The following is a 16669-nucleotide window of genomic DNA, read 5'->3' as shown; positions in this document are numbered from 1 at the left end:
GTTATTTCTTAAACCTTAGATTCTTAGGTCTAAGGATCAGTGGTTGTAAAACTTGAACACGACTCAGGAAGACCTGGAGGACGTGTTCAAACACAGATCGCTGGGCCCTACTTCTGGAGTTTCCGATTCAGTAGGTCTGGGGAGGGGACTAATAATTTGTGTCTTTAACACACTTTGAAAACCACTGTTTTTTATGTGTTAGGATTAAATTTAACTTCTTTAGAAAGCCAAAATTTTGAAGCTTCTTGGTAAAACAGCTCAGTATTTGGCTTAGGCTTTTGTTGAGTTCAATCTTGCTTATTTTAAAATATCTTCATACATTCATTGTCCTTGGTCCTGAAGGTGCTAAAAAGGAAGGAGCTGCTGGATTCTTTAAAGGAATTGGAAAAGGGCTTGTGGGTGCTGTGGCTCGTCCAACTGGTGGAATCATAGATATGGCCAGCAGCACCTTCCAAGGAATTCAGAGGTAATTAAGTACACATACCACGTGCAAAGTATGTGTCTGTGTGCTAACGGTTGCTAGAAATACATAGACAAGTTAAACACTTGGCCTGCTCTTCAGGATATTGACGTCTAAGTGAGAGCTATGACGGGTTCACAAGGTGGGGTGCCACCAGAAAGGAGTAAGAAGAAACAGTTTTTATGATTTCTCCTTTGCTCAGCAAATGTTGACTGGTACCTACTATATGCCAGGCCCTGTGCTAGCTGCCTGCACAGAGTGGACAGCCTAGTCGGTGCCTTTGTTATTTTGTTATTTTCTTTTCTTTGAGGAAAGGTGGGAGAACTTGAAGTCCAACAGACTTGGTTTTAATACTCGTCCCATCATAATGGGCACGTTATTTAAAATTACTCTGTTTTTTATCAAATGTTGATATAAGATGGAATGTAGTACAGTATTTAATCTACATATATATTTGTAATGTATTATTTTGAAAGATTCTTATGTATTTTCTTATATTTACTCCACTGCCTTATACAGAGCAGCAGAATCAACCGAGGAAGTGTCCAGGCTCCGTCCCCCTCGTTTTATCCACGAGGACGGCATCATTCGCCCATACGAAAGACAGGAATCAGAGGGCTATGATTTATTTGAGGTATAAACTCTCTTCTTCATGGTCATGGGTAAAATTTTAATATTAAATATTTCTAGGACAAGGATTTCATGGGTGGTTCTTTAAGTTCCTGATTCATGAACTTCTTTAAGGATTACCCAGGGAACGTGGTTTGTAGAGTAGAATTTATTATCTTTTTTTAAATTTTTGCATAAAGTGTTAAGTGGGAATGACTGGTAATTCTTTTCTGCATAGGAACAAAGCCCTTTTGTGCAGAAAGGATAATGTTAAAAGAAGTCATAGGCTTTATTACTGTTTGTGTGGTAGCCCGTTTAGTTAACAGTTAACTTTGGTCTCCTACTTGATAGCTAATTACAGGAATTCCACTGCTTCCTTTCTCCCAGCCAAATTAATTTATTTGGATTACTCTGTAAATCTAGATTTATTCAGGTAAACAGAAGCTGGAGGAGAGGAAAAAAGATTGTGTACATTTACAATCTTTTTAAACCTAAAAATATTTTAAGGTGGATCTTTTTGACTTTTGTTTTAGTTTTAACTTTACTACCTTTAAATAATATATACATACGTAAATTGCTTTTCTCCTTTGACTGGAAACCCCTCCCCATCAAATTTATTAATATTTTCCTACTTTGACTTCGAAATAATACGACTCTTCATTGTTCTTAGCCTTTGGTTTTTATTGTATGTTATTACATTTTATCTTTCTGCATGCTTCTAACTTTATTTTCTTTCTTTTTCTGCCTACACAGCAAGAACCGGAAATACAGGAGTAAATGTTTCCTATACTACTACTTGATTTCATCCTTAAAAATCAAAACAAACTGTGGTATTAATTGACTGTCTTTGATTTATTTAGATTGAGTGTTCATTTCAGTGAAGTTTTCCTTACAACTCTCCCCTCTCTCTCAACTTTTTGTCATAGCGGCTTGACTACACACAAAGATGGTGGTATTCCTGGTAATACTGCACAGGAATAAGGGATCAGTATGAAAGATTCAGGGGTGTAGGAGATTAACTTTCCTCTTTTTTTAGTTGGTGAAAGACTTTCTAGTGTCCAGAAGCAGACAATTTTACTGTCATTTTGAAAATTTTATCTTGTCTTATGGTATTCATGTACTTTCAGGTAAAGTTGAAAAATAAGGACAATTCTCATGTCCAGTGTATTATGTGTTCTTTACATTTGTGAGTCCTGATGATGGAATCACATAACTAGGTTTCACACATCACCCGGGATCGACTCCAATTATGGGGCTGTTGACGGGGGCATATGTTTTAATAATTGAAATATAAGTTGCTGTTGATCTGTTCTTAGACCTCAAATAAGAGTTGAGACATGAATATTGAGATTTTCCTTAATCTCTTTTTTCTTCTTTTACCTCTCAGTACTCTTGCTGGTCAGATGGCAATCATTTTATAATTATGTTATACACAGTCTCAGCCTTGAGCATTTTTGCTTTTCAGAACTTGAATCTCCTTGTTGGTTACACTTATTTCACAATTAGCGTTTTAATTAACAGAAGTAGAAGTTGAATATATAATTTGGCAAATTATGTGTCCCCTGAATTTATAGATATCCTTATTTTTTATAGATATCTTTATTTTTAAAAACCAGTCCTTTTTGCTTTTAAGTTCTTAAAGAGGATTTGTTATCTTAGTGAGAACAAAAATAATTCTAAACTATTATTTTGCAATTAGTACCCTCATAGTTAGTTCTGAAAATAAATTGTGTCTTGATTTCTCTCCTTACGATAAATGATAGAAGTGTTTGGTTTGATTTAGCAGCGTCTTATCTGGCCACTTTCCTTCTTCTCCCCAAAACTGAAACCAAAGTGTACACTTACGTTTAACGTGCCGTCCACTTGAAGAGCGTGAAGCCGCTGACATGTAACTGTTCAGCTGGATTGTGTATTGTTTAAACTGCAGTTACCAAAAGAATAAATTGATTGCTTATTTAAAACAAGCACTTTAGAGAAGAAAGAATGACAGCCAAAGATCAGCCTAAACCCATAGCTGACAAACTTTTCTTGTGCCTAGATAATTGAGGGTTGGCAAAAATGTCACCGCATGTACAGTTTCTCTGAGAACCAAGCACAATAACTAATTCAAGATGCTGTCTTAAATCATCACTAATAATTAGCCTTCCTTCTTAGGTAAAAGTAATGATTTTTAATTTTCCTGGATGTATTGCAATTTTAATGAGACTTGACTTTGAGGAAATTGTATAACTTTTTAAATTTTTTTCTTATGGTTTACTCTCTGTTTGTTTAGCTCTCTATGTATGTTATTAACCTTGTGATTTCCCTTTTTATCACTGCATGTCTGTAAGCACAAAATTCAAGTAACTTTTCATTTTAGCTAAATATATCTTGTCTGATTTATTAGTTTTTGTTGTGATATCAGACAGCCTTTTAAACTTTAATATATTATAGTTACTGGAAAAAATAGAATGGTCATACATTAATGAGAGGACTTGGTAGTTTTTTTCCATGGATGACAAAGATAAGCATGGATACTTAAATTCAGGCTATTTCATTCCTTGCCTGTCTTGCTGTAATCACTTTGGTATGAAGTAGTTATTGATTATTTAAACTGTGCTGGATATACAAAAGAAATAAGACTTCAGTCCTTAAGGGACCAAATATAACAAAACGTGTAAATATTAAAGAGCACTAGAGTATAAAATTCTGTCCTCCCAGACCTTACTGTAACATGGGTACATTCTAAATAATTTATTTGGGAATCTTTTCATTTACCCCGTTTTCTTTTTCCCTTGAGTATTGCTCTGTATTCTTCACTCCGCTTTGAAAGTTACTAAATCATATACTATGTTGTCATAGGATATACTGCTTATCCTTTATTCTCCTAAGATAATTACTTTTTACACATGCATATATATATGCACACACACATATATTATATAGCCAGTTTTTATTTAATATTCTTTTGGTTTACATACTTAACAGCCATATAATATTTAAAAGGTGTTTGTTGCTTTTTTGTTTTGATTATATTTTTCCGTGTTCACAGAAATGCTTCATTCTTAATTCTTGCATTACCATCTCTTGAAGTAACCTTACAGTGTGTATTTGACCATTCCAAGTTGTTGGCATTAAAGATGCTTCTGTTATTTTACTAACAGTAATAATTCTGTGATGAACATCATTATACATATTGCTTTTTCATGTGTTATTTCCTTAGAATTTACTTGAAAATATTGAATGCTTTTGCTAAAATATTGTAAATTGAATCTTCAAGTTGCATTTTGGGAGGGGGGAGTGAATATTTTATCAGCTAATCTAGTCTCCTGCTGCCATCAGTGACTGAATATCTTAATCTGATCTCAGAGTATAGTGGATTTTAGTCATGCTGAAAACAGTTTCTATAGTGTAGTATGATGATAAATTATGCTTTAAAAGCTTTCAGTGGTTCAAAGCACAACAGCCTGATAACTAATGAGAATGCATACAAGACGGAGAGTGGGTAGTATTTCTTCTACATTGCATCTCAGATCTAAATAGTTTAACATTTAAATTTCAGAGCTGAAAATAAAAGTACTGAATCGTTCTAGTCATTTCCCATGTTAAATATTAAAGATTTTAGCTAATTCACACAGGCAAGATGTGAAACAAGAGACTTAAATTCCACTTGTCTCTGAGACTCATTTTGAAGATGAGTTCCCACTTCTTTAGGGATTCATCTTCTGTGTTCCTGGCTTTTCATAATTGTCAAGGAATGACTGAACCAAGGATTTTTGAAAAAATGTGTATGTAAGCATTGAAATAACAACAAATGTGCTTTCTCTGCTTGTGATTATTATTGATGATGTTATCCTTTTAATAATATTGCTGTTGTATTCTTGGTTATAAATGTTGCAGTCTTATTTATTAGGTATATTTATGTTCTGTAGTTTCATATACATTATATCATCTGATCTTTAATCATGCATTATAGATAATGTCAATAATGTTTCATTAGCATTGATTATAAAAAATAACTTTTATTCATTTTTTAATGTGTGCTAATTCAAACACAATAGTTTGGAGATAGTTGAAAGTAAATGTATTTTAATGTGCTACTATTTATACTTGAATTATTTATGCTTGTTTTATTGTCTTTAGCAATAAATTGTGCCAGCTATTTGAAATCTTAGAAATTCTTCATGTTTGTGTTAATATTGACATTACATTTTCTTTTCTATCAAGAATATAATTTGGTACATACATGTACTTTTCATGCATGTTTCATCTATAAGACCAAATACTCAAAAACATTAAATATCAGTTATCTTGGAATTTTATTATGTGTATATCTATCTCTTTATAAATCAGTGGTTCTTAACCTCTGAGAAGGATCCCAGACCACTTAAAAAATCTGATGAAAAATATGAACCATCCTCTGAAAAAAGTTGCAGAACCACATTTTCAAAATGTTAAATGCTATTTTAGGTGGTTCATAGACACCCCCCCCCCCAGAGTCCTTCCATGGACCTGAGATTAAGAACCCCTGTAATGTTAATGTCACACTATATTAGTGTATGTTCATATTCCATTAATGAAAATGTGTGATTATTTCTGGTAGATATTTTTAAACCTCTGAGTTATCACAGAATGAGGTATATTTTATCAGAAGATCACTTAGTAAGCATTTAATACAGTATTTGTATTAATTTGTATTAATTGTATTATTTGTATTAATACAGTATTTTAAGACAATATTTGTCTTTTAAGGCACAGTGGAAGTTAATTTATAAACATGCTGTGAATATTTTTCTAGCTTCACGTGCCAGTATTGTGCCTTTGTTTCTAATAATTTTTTCCCAAACTAGCACTGTTACTATGATTAACTAATATATAGTTAATGCTTGTACTATGCAAATCTTGAGTCTTGTTTTCTTTTCAGAATCATATCAAAAAGTTAGAAGGAGAGACTTATCGATACCACTGTGCTATTTCTGGAAGCAAGAAGACAATCCTTATGGTTACAAATAGGTATTAATTTCAAGTGACATTTTTTCAAATGCAGACTACGTAGATGATAAGAATTTTGAAAACTAAAATGACAGAGGATTTGGAGAACTATACTTAAATTATAAAATGTTCATGGTCATTAAATCACAAAAATACAATCTAGATGGGTCCTTTGAGGTTATCCGTTGCAACCCTCTCACTTTGGAGATGCCAAAACTGAGACTCGGTATGGTGTAGGGGTTATCCCAGTTACACAGGTACTGAGTGGAGTCTAGAATGGACTTTGTAGGTGTGGTAGTCATACTGTTACATGTGAATTGTAAATCCAGCTATGGAGACTGAATTCATGAATCACTTTTTCTTACTAGGTTTTATTTTAGATGAGTCACATACCTTTTTTAAGGATGGTATTACTTCTGTGTATTTTTTCCACTTTTTTTCTAAGTATTTTGGTAGTGGTAGATAATTTTTCCAAATAAAAGAACTTAAACTACTCAGTTTATTTTCCTGAGATTTTTCTTTATATCACTTATTTCAAAATGACTATTTTATGTAATAATTTTGAAAGCCTTCTAAGTTATGTATTTCATAGGACTAAGCCAGAGTACTTAAACAGTAGGCAAAAATCTGTGTTAGAGGCCTTGAAATATATTTGGATGGGAATAAGAGAGAGGAAAACTAAAATGACAGGATTCTGACTTAAACCACGAGCTTTTTCAAGGAATTAACCAGTCATATGATTTGCCCATTAAGTACAAATATTCACAGAACAATCTAGAAAGTGTTTTTTACTGATTGGACAAGTAATCATTTATTTTTTATGCCCATAATTTTGTATTTTATCCATTAGAGTAGGCCAAAAACAGTGTTTATTTTTATCACATGTTGTACTTAGCTTCAATGACAGTGTGTTAATTCATTTTAAAATTGTATATCTTTTATGTAATTCAATACTAGGTAATGGAAATCAGTTAGGGTTTTCGGGGGAGGGTTGTTTCTGGTAATACTTAACACTCAGAATTTGTTTGATTTAGGTATTTTGTGAGAATATTACTGTATATATTATATATCTGGTTTTTCTTCAAGTAAAATGAGAAATCATAGTAATTTTAAATCTAGTCACAGAGCTTTTTGGGAGGTGGTTAGTAAAATATTTCTGACCAGTACAGTGACTTATTCTCCCTGTAGCTTTAGAAGACTCATAGGAAATTCTTTGATTGAGGTAATTATCATTATGCTGATCTGTTTTACCTTTAATGATTCCATAAAAATAGTATTTCTTCTAAAATTGGTGTTTAAAAATATAACTCTTTCATTGCTAGAGTTATGCTTATTCATCGTGGATAATACAGATCAGGAGTCAACAAAATTCCTTTAAAGGGCCAGACTGTAAATATTTAGGCTTCGGCAGCCATACTGTATTTCCCAACTATTCAGCTCTGACGTTGTGGTGGGAAAACACTCATGGACAATATGTAAATGAATGGGGGATGGCTGTGTTCCAGTAGGATCTTATTTACTAACGCAGGCCATGGGCTGGATTTGGCTCAACAGGCTGTAGTTTGCCCACCCCTGATAAAGACAATAATTTAAAGGATGAAAATAAAGTAACCATACATTGTGGTTTGTCTAGGACAGAGCTGGTTTGCACTCTTTGTCCCAGTGAAATTATTAGTAGCTACCCTTTCATTCTTAAAAATGTCCTGATTTGAATCATAAATTATGATAACCCCCCAGAATAGCCTTTATCAGCAATCCCATCAGCGGGCTGTAAATGTATTTTGTAAAAACTATGTATTTCTGCGGCCAGCTGCAACATATGTATTTTGTAAACATTATGTACAAAAAATACATTATGTATATTTAACTAACCTATGTTTTTCACCAGTGTATTATGATCATCTTCTCAGATTCTTAAGACAACATGGTTTTTAATAACTATAATATTGTATTTATGGATATACTCTAAGTTATTCAAATGCCGCTTCCTATTTGATATTCAGTTTTTTTCTTCCCAGTACTGCATTATTATAAACACATTTTGCAGCTAAGTCTTTTTTTCTATAATTATTTCCTTAGGATGAGTTCTTATCAGTGGGATTGCTGATTTAAAAATCGTGAAGATTTTTGAGACCCTTTTATATATTGCCAACTTGTTTTATCAGAGCAATTGTATTGATTTGTTTTACATACAACTAACAGTGTAAGAGAATGCCCTTTATCCTGTGAGTTTTGCGAAGACTAATGTTATCATTTAAACTTTTTTGTTTTTGCTAATTTAATGGGCAGAAAATAGTTGTTTGTTTTAATTTATTTGATCGCTAATCGGTATGAACATTTCAGTACATTCATCATTGATGTATATTTTCTATTCCATGAATTGCTTTTTCATATCCTTTGTTCCTTTTTTGTTATGTTGGTCTTTTTCTTACTGAATTTAAGTAACATTTTATAAGTTAATAATAGCCCTTTTTACCCAATGTATTTTTAATATTTTAATGACAATTTTTTGAGTTTTCCATTATATAAGGCTTTTAATTTTTCCATATTGAAATTCATCCAAAATTTGGTTTGAATTTTTTTTCTTATCAGTTTTTAGAAAGAAAATAGGAGTTCTCATGACCCAGATTTATTAGGCTGTATCTCTGCTAGTTGTTCCTAACGCCTGCTTAGTATTTTATTTTAGTAATCTTCATTAGAAAATTGTTCTCTGAGTAGACATTTTTTTTTAATCATCTGTGTTCGTCTGTATGGGCTACTATAACAAAAATTCTATAGACAGGCAGCTTAAACAACAAACATTTATTTCACACAGTTCTGGAGGCTGGGAAGTCCAAGATCAAGGTGTCAGCAGATTCTGTGTCTGGTGAGGGCTCACTCCCTGGTTCATAGACGGCCATCTTCTTGCTGTGTCCTCACATGTCAAAAGTGGTGAGGGAGTTTTCTCAGGCCTCCTTTAAGAGGGCACGGATCCTATTCATGAGGGCTCCACCCTCATGATCTAATCACCCCAAAGGCTCCATGTCTAATACCATCACATTGGGGTTGGGATTCAATGTGTGATTTGGGGAAGGACATAAACATTCTGACCATTGCACTATCAATGTCTGACAGAAATAGGGACACAGATAAAAGTGAACTCTTCTGTCCCCTCATCTAAAGGGGGGACCTGTACATTATTAGTGACATCACAGTGTGCTAGGTGCTAAGATGAAGTGATATACAGAGACTCTGAAGACAGAGGAAAATCTCTTGGTTCAGTAAGGTGGGAACCAAGGTGTCAGGGGAAGGTGTTAGGGAGGAGGTACTTGAGCTGTGTCTTACAGAGTGTGGAGTTTTCATACACGTAAATACCAGGCAGTCAGAGGGATAAAACAGCATGGCACTTTGAGCGCTGGACAGTAGGATGTTGGTGGGGAAGCATTGGGAGGTGAAGTAAGTCATAGGTGTCTGCTCATGACATCTGAAGGGTATCCATTTTATCATTAATGTGATGGAAGATTACTAATTTCTTTAAAAGTATAAACATTTTATTGCTCATTATTACAGCCTTTCACATAGAGGTATGTACACATAGTTCACACACAAGTCTCACTTTTTCTCACTCCCACTGAAGGCTTTTACACAAGGACTGATATGATGAGGTTTGCAGTTTGCAAAGATCTCCGGCAGCAGTTTGGATGCTGGATTGGAGGAGGGTCACCATGGAGTCAGGGAGACCAGTTAGAGACCAATTAGTTTTCTATTGTTGCACAGAAAATTACCATAAAATTAGCAGCTTAAAACAACACAGATTTACTGTCTCACAGTTTTTCTGGGTCTGGAGTAGGCTAGGACATGGCTGGGCTCTTTGCTCAGGGTCTCACAGGCTGAAATCAAGGTGTAAACTTCCTTTCTGAAGGCTCTGGGAAAGAATCCACCTCCAAGCTCATTTAATGTTGTTGGCAGAATTCAGTTCCTTGCAGTTGTAGGACTAATATCGCAGTTTCCTGGATCTCTGTCAGCTGGGCACGTGCTGTCAGCATCTGGAACCTACCCTCGTTTTTGCCATGTGGCTTTCTGCATCTTCACCCCAGCAACCACACTCTGGATTCTCCGTCTCCAACCCAGATTTAAAGGGCCCTTGTGGTTATGTCAAGCCCACGCAGATAAACTTTTTCTTAAAAACACCTATGCCTTATAATAAAATCTACTCTTGGGGGAGAAATCCATCATATTCATAGTCATGGAGGTTATACAGGTCTATATACCAGAGGATGGGGAATCTTTGGGACCATTGTAGAATTCTGACTGCCACACAAACTGGCAGTTATCCTGATAGGAAGCAGTGAGGCCTAAACTAGAAGAATGAAGACAGATATAAGGGGGCAGCCTTGAGAGACCAGGGCTTGGCGACTGATTGAATGTGGAAGAGAATGGAATACGAGATGACTTTCTGGTTTCGGGCCCAAATACCAAGAGGGTTGGTATTACCATTTATAGTAATTTAAGGAAAACAATTGCTTTTGTTTCTGTTTTTTAATTTAGTGAGTTTGACATAGCTTTGAGATATCAAAGTAAAGGTACCTCAATAGTCAGGGGGACAGATACAGATGTAGATTATAAATGTAGGTGTAGGTAATTGGAGTTTAGATAAGGATTGGAGTTGAGATCTTGGAGATTTTCCTGAGAGAGTGTGTCAAATAGAAGACCAAGATTTGACCTCTGGAAAACATGGAACAGGTGGAAGAGAATGAAGGAGATTTAGGGTGGTAGGAGAACAGTATTATTGGCATGGTTAAGAGAAGAGAGAATTGAAGACAGTGGGAGTGGTGAATTTGCATTTGACACAGTGATTTGTCATAGTTATCTCTAACAGCTCTTGGGATTCTCTTCTGGAACAGGAGGTGGAGGGAATGGAATCTGCTTCCTAGAGACTGTTTGGAATATGGTGTGGTGTTAAAGGGTGTCACAAGGATGAGAGGGCCCTACTGGCACTTGTAGGCTGGGCTAGGGATGCTGAACTTCCTACAGTACACATAGTCCCAAGTCAGCCCCAAATTCCCTTAGTTCCTCTACTGAGAAATATAGAACCCCACCCTCCATCGTTCACCAAGTTCATTCAGCTTTACCTTCTAAGTGTCTAGAATCTAGCTTGCTGTCCCCCCTTGTCACAGCTGCTGTCTTAACTGAGGTTCTCACTGTTTCCTGGTTGGACTATCATAGTAGCTTTCTACCTTGATTGTCTATCCCTCCTCTCCTCCCTTGGCCACTAGAGCCATGACTCTAAAATAGGAAACTAGATCGTGAAATTTCCCATCGCCTATAGATTAAAGTCAAAATTTACTAAAATTGCAACAACAAAAAACACACAAAAAAGTCAAGATCTGGCACTAAGCTAATTTTTTCACCTCTGTGTAGATCTGGTATTCCAGCTACGGACCTCTACACTCATCAAATCAACCTTCCCTTTCTTACACTCCTCGTTATGTCAATGCTCTGTTCCCTTTGTCTGCACTGTCTTTGCCCTTTGCCACCTAGAGAACTCCTTTCTTTCAAGAATCAGCTCTTACACCACATACTTTACCCACATAATCAGTCCCTCTTTCTTGTGCTCCAGAAGAATTTTCTGCACACTGGTCTGTCAGATATATTTACACGTTTATTTCCCTTCTAACCTAGGAGTGCCTCTCAAGCAGAAATACTACATTCTGTGTTTCTCCAGCACCCTGGATATTTGTAGAATTAACAGTTTCTCTACGTTCCTAGTTATGCTTTCTGTGATAGAAACTTGAGAATCAAGTCTGGTTATATCAGTAATTAATCTGAATCACACACTGGGAAATCGGTGTGGATGTCCTTTAATGATTCTGTGATTTTTCTTTCCTTTTCTTTCTTCTTCTCCTCCTCCTCTTTCTCCTCCTTTTTTTGCTATTGAGTAAAATGGGGTACTCACCCTGTGCTACGGTGCATTAGTGTTAAAGTGTTCAAACCTGATCTTTATTAGTAGGCCGAAAGTGAATCTTTGCTGACATTTGAGGTTTGTGACATTTCCTGCACATTCTTTCTTGACTGGAAGGCATAAATGATTGACAGTAAAGAGCAATTAATAATTTTCCAAGTAAAACATTTTCAGGGGCTTCTGCCTTTATTGCTTCCCAGATGAGAGTACAGCCTGTTCCTTATGTGTTTCAAAGATGATTTCGGTTTTTCGGTCAGTTAAAAAAAATGACACTTTTCTGAATTTTGCAAGATTGGCAGAAGGGGAATTTTTGAAAGTCCGCCGTGTTAGTTTGTAGGGGCCATCTTTGCTCTTGACAGTTACCTAGACTTTTTTTTCATGTGAAGCATACTTTTTTTTTTTTTTTTTTTAGTGCCAGGTTATGTTGTTTACTGAGTACTACCTGTACCATCCAGAGAGTGAAATATTAGAATAATTAACTATGTTTTTGACTACCTGCATGTTTTTGTTTCCTTTTTGCAAAATAGGCGAGTGTTGTGTATAAGTGAAGTTGAAATCCTAGGCCATATGTCCATAGACTGGCAGTGTCCATTTGAAGATTTTGTGTTTCCTCCCAGTGTCCATGGAAACCTGCTAAAAATTCCAGTCAAGGTAAGAAAACATGAATCACATGTTTAGAGCCAAGACTTTGTTAAACGAGTGGAAACCAGTGTTTTCTGGCTGTCTTGTAAGTTAACTACACAAAGTGTTTGAAGGATCGTCATTATGATGACGATAGTATTACTGTAATTATAATAAGGTAAAATGTAAGGAAAGATGTATTTCTGTATTTTTTGACAGTCCTTGATTATGTTGAGTGTCCGCTAAAAAAATTAGGTTGTTGATGCTTCCTTTTTTGGTAGAATGAAGCATTAGTAAATGCAGGTTTTTTTGTTTGTTTTTTACTTCATATGAATAAAGATTTTGCTGTAATCTTAGATGCTTTTTGGAACATTCCCTTTTTTAAGCTTTAGGAGATTATTATAAATATTATATCTAACACACTTATGTTTTATCATATTTGGCACTCACAGGATACTAGTACAATTTAAGTATATGATAATACTCTCATGTCTTTCCTTCTCATCATTTTCTAAAGAAGGACTTTTAATTACATAGCAAGTAATTAGCAGAAATGATACCCCAGCCCTTTGCTTAGTTCTCAGGCTCACTTTACTTTGAAATGTATCATTTTTCTTATATATGATATATTATAAACTTATTTTCACCCCTTTAAAAAAACTACAGATTGTCATTCTGAGGATGGTAATTCCTGGAGTATGTATTTTCTCCTAAACAGTAATGATGTTATCTCTATTACTGAAACTATCTGAAAACATTTATCATAAGATTTAATAGTTAATAGTTTAATATTATCCTTTAATTTATGTTTTCTTTTCATAGAAGTTTACAAGTAAAAGAAACTGTGAAACAATACCATTTTGCATTTTGGCCTTACCTCATTGTAGAATGTCGAAATTGAAAGAGCCCCTTGATATATGCAGCATAGTTTCCAAACCAGGAAAGACTCTGTCACTCTGCATATATATTCAGTTATCACTTTCCTTTCACATCAGTAGTGAGAATTGACTCAATGTGTTTTACATTATGTAAGAATTTTATCTGCCAGCCAAGGAAATGAAGGAAGGGTTTTTTGGTTTGTCAGATGTGGTGAGTTATCAAGTGGTGTTTCTGTAGGCTATTTATCATAGCCTGTAGAAAGCCATTATTCTGTCCAGATAGATATGTACTCATCCAATTTCATAAATTCTAACAGCTCACCTATGGAACCACTATCCTTGTACCAAAATGATTTAGTTCCTATCATACCTGAATATGGATATTTGGTTAGTCTGTTGGTTATAAAATGGAGTTGACATTTAAGCATCCAATTAAAGGATATGATTTTTTTTCTTCCCCAGAATAATTTCTTTTCTATCGTTGTTTCTTTTGAAACAGGAGCAGGGTCTGTTCCACAAAAAAGACAGTGCCAGTTATGGCTATCGGAACGTTTACCTGCGGGACATGGCCACAGCAGAGGTAAACAATTTACTGTAAGGAATGCCCCTTTAGTTTTTTGAGCTGCAAGATTTTTTTAAAAATCTGTTATAATAATACCCATTAATTCTCCCAAAAGATTTTCCAGTTTTAACTCTGGATGGATATGTGAGCTTTAAAATAATAGATTGTGGGCTAACAGGTCAGGAGTGTCTTACTTCACGCAGCATGTATACTGTATTCTTTTTTTAATAATTTTTTATTATGTTAGTCACCATACAGTATATCCTTAGTTTTTGATGTAGTGTTCCATGATTCATTATTGGCGTGTAACACCCAGTGCTCCATGCAGTATGTGCCCTCCTTCCTACCCATCACCGGCAGACTGTGTATTCTTGTCCTTCGCTGTTGCATCTGTGTGGAGAGCCCCAACTCTTGCTTTTATGTCTTTCTCCTCCACGTGAGCCCGTCCTTGTCTTTGCCATTGATAGTAAATATTCTATTTTACAGAGAGTATGTAATGCCATTGATGACGCACAGTCAGTGAGACGCCAGCAGACACTGATGAAGCAGTCATCACTGAAACTTCTCAGGCCCCAAATGCCACTGTAGTCACAGGTCCCAGGGGGCTGCTACTGGGAGAAAAACCAACCATCGGTCTTGTCTATAAGTCACTCTTCTTCATCTTGCTAAAGAGAATTGTTTAAGCAATCCTTCAGTTTCAGAATTTTTTTTCGAGGATCGCTGGTATTGGATTTTCCATTTTTCCCCTTTAGTTTTGACCCTGATTTTGTAACCATCTGTATGTCAGCAACTCGCTTCTACACCGCCACCTAAATGGGTCAGGCCCTCAAAGAAATAACACTTGAAACTCAGAGTGAAATTCCCTTAATGTTAGAGTTGTGAAGCAAAGGGCAATGGGCCTGTTTTTAATTAAAGTTTTTATTGAAATAAAAGAAAAGAGCTTAGGATGACTAGTGTTCTTTGGGAGGTTTTGGACAAACCTTTGGACAGGTGTTGGATATTTTATTAAAGGTAATTTGTTCGATTAATTGAACTGAGATCATATTTTTGGTAATTGACTGAAGAAAAGCCACTGAAGGGAGAGATGACATGTTTTCTATTTTCTTTCCATGAAAACATTATTTTTCTCCTAATAAAAATATGTTTTATTTTGCTGCTTATTTTTCTTCCTTGCATTAGAATATAAAAACATGGAAAATCAAATCTGAAAATATCTGTGGTCTGTGCCCTGTAATGTAGCCTTCATAAAACTTTTAAAATTATTTGCATGCTCTTTCGAGATGAACTTAAGTGGCATAGTTGTAACTTGCTGATACATGGAAATATTGTACTTTGTGTTTTTCAAGACTCAGAAATATGAAAAGCTCAATATTTTTGTATTTCTAGAAATTTTTTTATAAGTTGAAAGATTTTTAAGCGCATCATAAACAAATACTTAATCCTATTGCATACCTAGAAATGTATTCTAAATACTTACTAGAAAGAATGAAAAATCTCTGGTTACTTTATATATAATTAAAATAAGGCATATATAACAACACTGTGGAAAATACCTGGTAAGCGTATCCTTTGAAGGAGCAAGCTTATGAGGCTCCGTTCAGTACAGGAGGATTTTTGTCCTTTCCACATGTCACTTTTGCTGATCAGAGATACGCTGCCTACAGAATGCTCAGATCTGATTTCCTGGAACGAATCTTTACGTTCACTCCTGGATTGTAACCTGACATTGATTTACATCACTGAATTAATGATGAAATGAAGATGTGGACATGCCTGGTTTGCTCTGTTTTTGTTGATATGTGGTCAGGTTTCTACTATCTTTATTTATGTTTTTTAAGACCAGCCTTAAAACATTTAAAATTTTTCCCAGTTGATAATGACTATAGACTCCAAAGAGAGGATGTAGTAACTGATACCCTAGATATTTGGTCTCGGATCTAGTTGTGGTGGGCTTTGCCTTTTCAACATCACTTCTCTGTGAAGGAGCGTGTCATATACAAAACTTCTAGCCTTAAACAGAATTTCACAGCAAATGTGCTAGTTTTTTGTGTCTTTAAAGCTGACTTAATCAGGAATTTGAGATATCTGATTATATAGTTCATAGGAATCACAGCTGTTGACAATGTCCTAAATAATTAAGAAACCATATTGTACTGATGGCATGTACAAAACATTGAACTAAAAAATTTTATAGAAATATATAAATTCATCATATCAGTTGGCTTCAAAATAAACTTCCAAATGTTTATAACATTTTAATTTGATTTAATCCCCTGGGACAGAAATAATTCACTGGTAAAGTATAATGTCTTTTGTGTTTTTAAGAACGCTTTGAGAGTCAATTACTTGCATATGAACATATGAAATAAAATATTTGGTGCGTTGTTTACAAGTGTGAAAACTTTGTGGGTTTGTGTTAAATATTCAAATAACACTTACCTTTACTTTCTGTGTCTTTCCCTTTTCCTCTCCCAATCCTGTAATAGTGGGGAGTTAAATTAATAGTTATGGAGTGCTTAAAAACTGCTAGTTAGGGAAAGGCTTTCCTGGAGGTTACTGAGCCCCTTTACCACACTGGAGATCTCTGGCACAGGTCTCCAGTGCAAGAGGACATATTTGACAAGGGT

At 35.0% G+C, this 16669-nt stretch overlaps 1 protein-coding gene across 2 annotated transcripts in view; it reads left to right on the top strand.

Annotated features, from left to right (window-relative positions):
* VPS13C (vacuolar protein sorting 13 homolog C) overlaps positions 1–16443 on the top strand; it is a 171892-nt gene extending 155449 nt beyond the window's left edge. For both annotated transcript variants that reach the window (XM_026518614.4, XM_048219822.2), the window contains 6 exons: positions 343–466; positions 980–1094; positions 5973–6061; positions 12509–12632; positions 13980–14060; positions 14529–16443. In XM_026518614.4, coding sequence (XP_026374399.2) covers positions 343–466; positions 980–1094; positions 5973–6061; positions 12509–12632; positions 13980–14060; positions 14529–14630 — 635 coding nt within the window. In that variant the 3' untranslated portion in view covers positions 14631–16443. The remainder of the gene's footprint in view (positions 1–342; positions 467–979; positions 1095–5972; positions 6062–12508; positions 12633–13979; positions 14061–14528) is intronic.
* The last annotated feature ends 226 nt before the right edge of the window (positions 16444–16669 follow it).

Source organism: Ursus arctos, unplaced genomic scaffold (assembly GCF_023065955.2).
Source record: "Ursus arctos isolate Adak ecotype North America unplaced genomic scaffold, UrsArc2.0 scaffold_36, whole genome shotgun sequence".
NCBI lineage: Eukaryota > Metazoa > Chordata > Mammalia > Carnivora > Ursidae > Ursus > Ursus arctos.
This window is presented reverse-complemented; position numbering and strand designations above follow the sequence as displayed.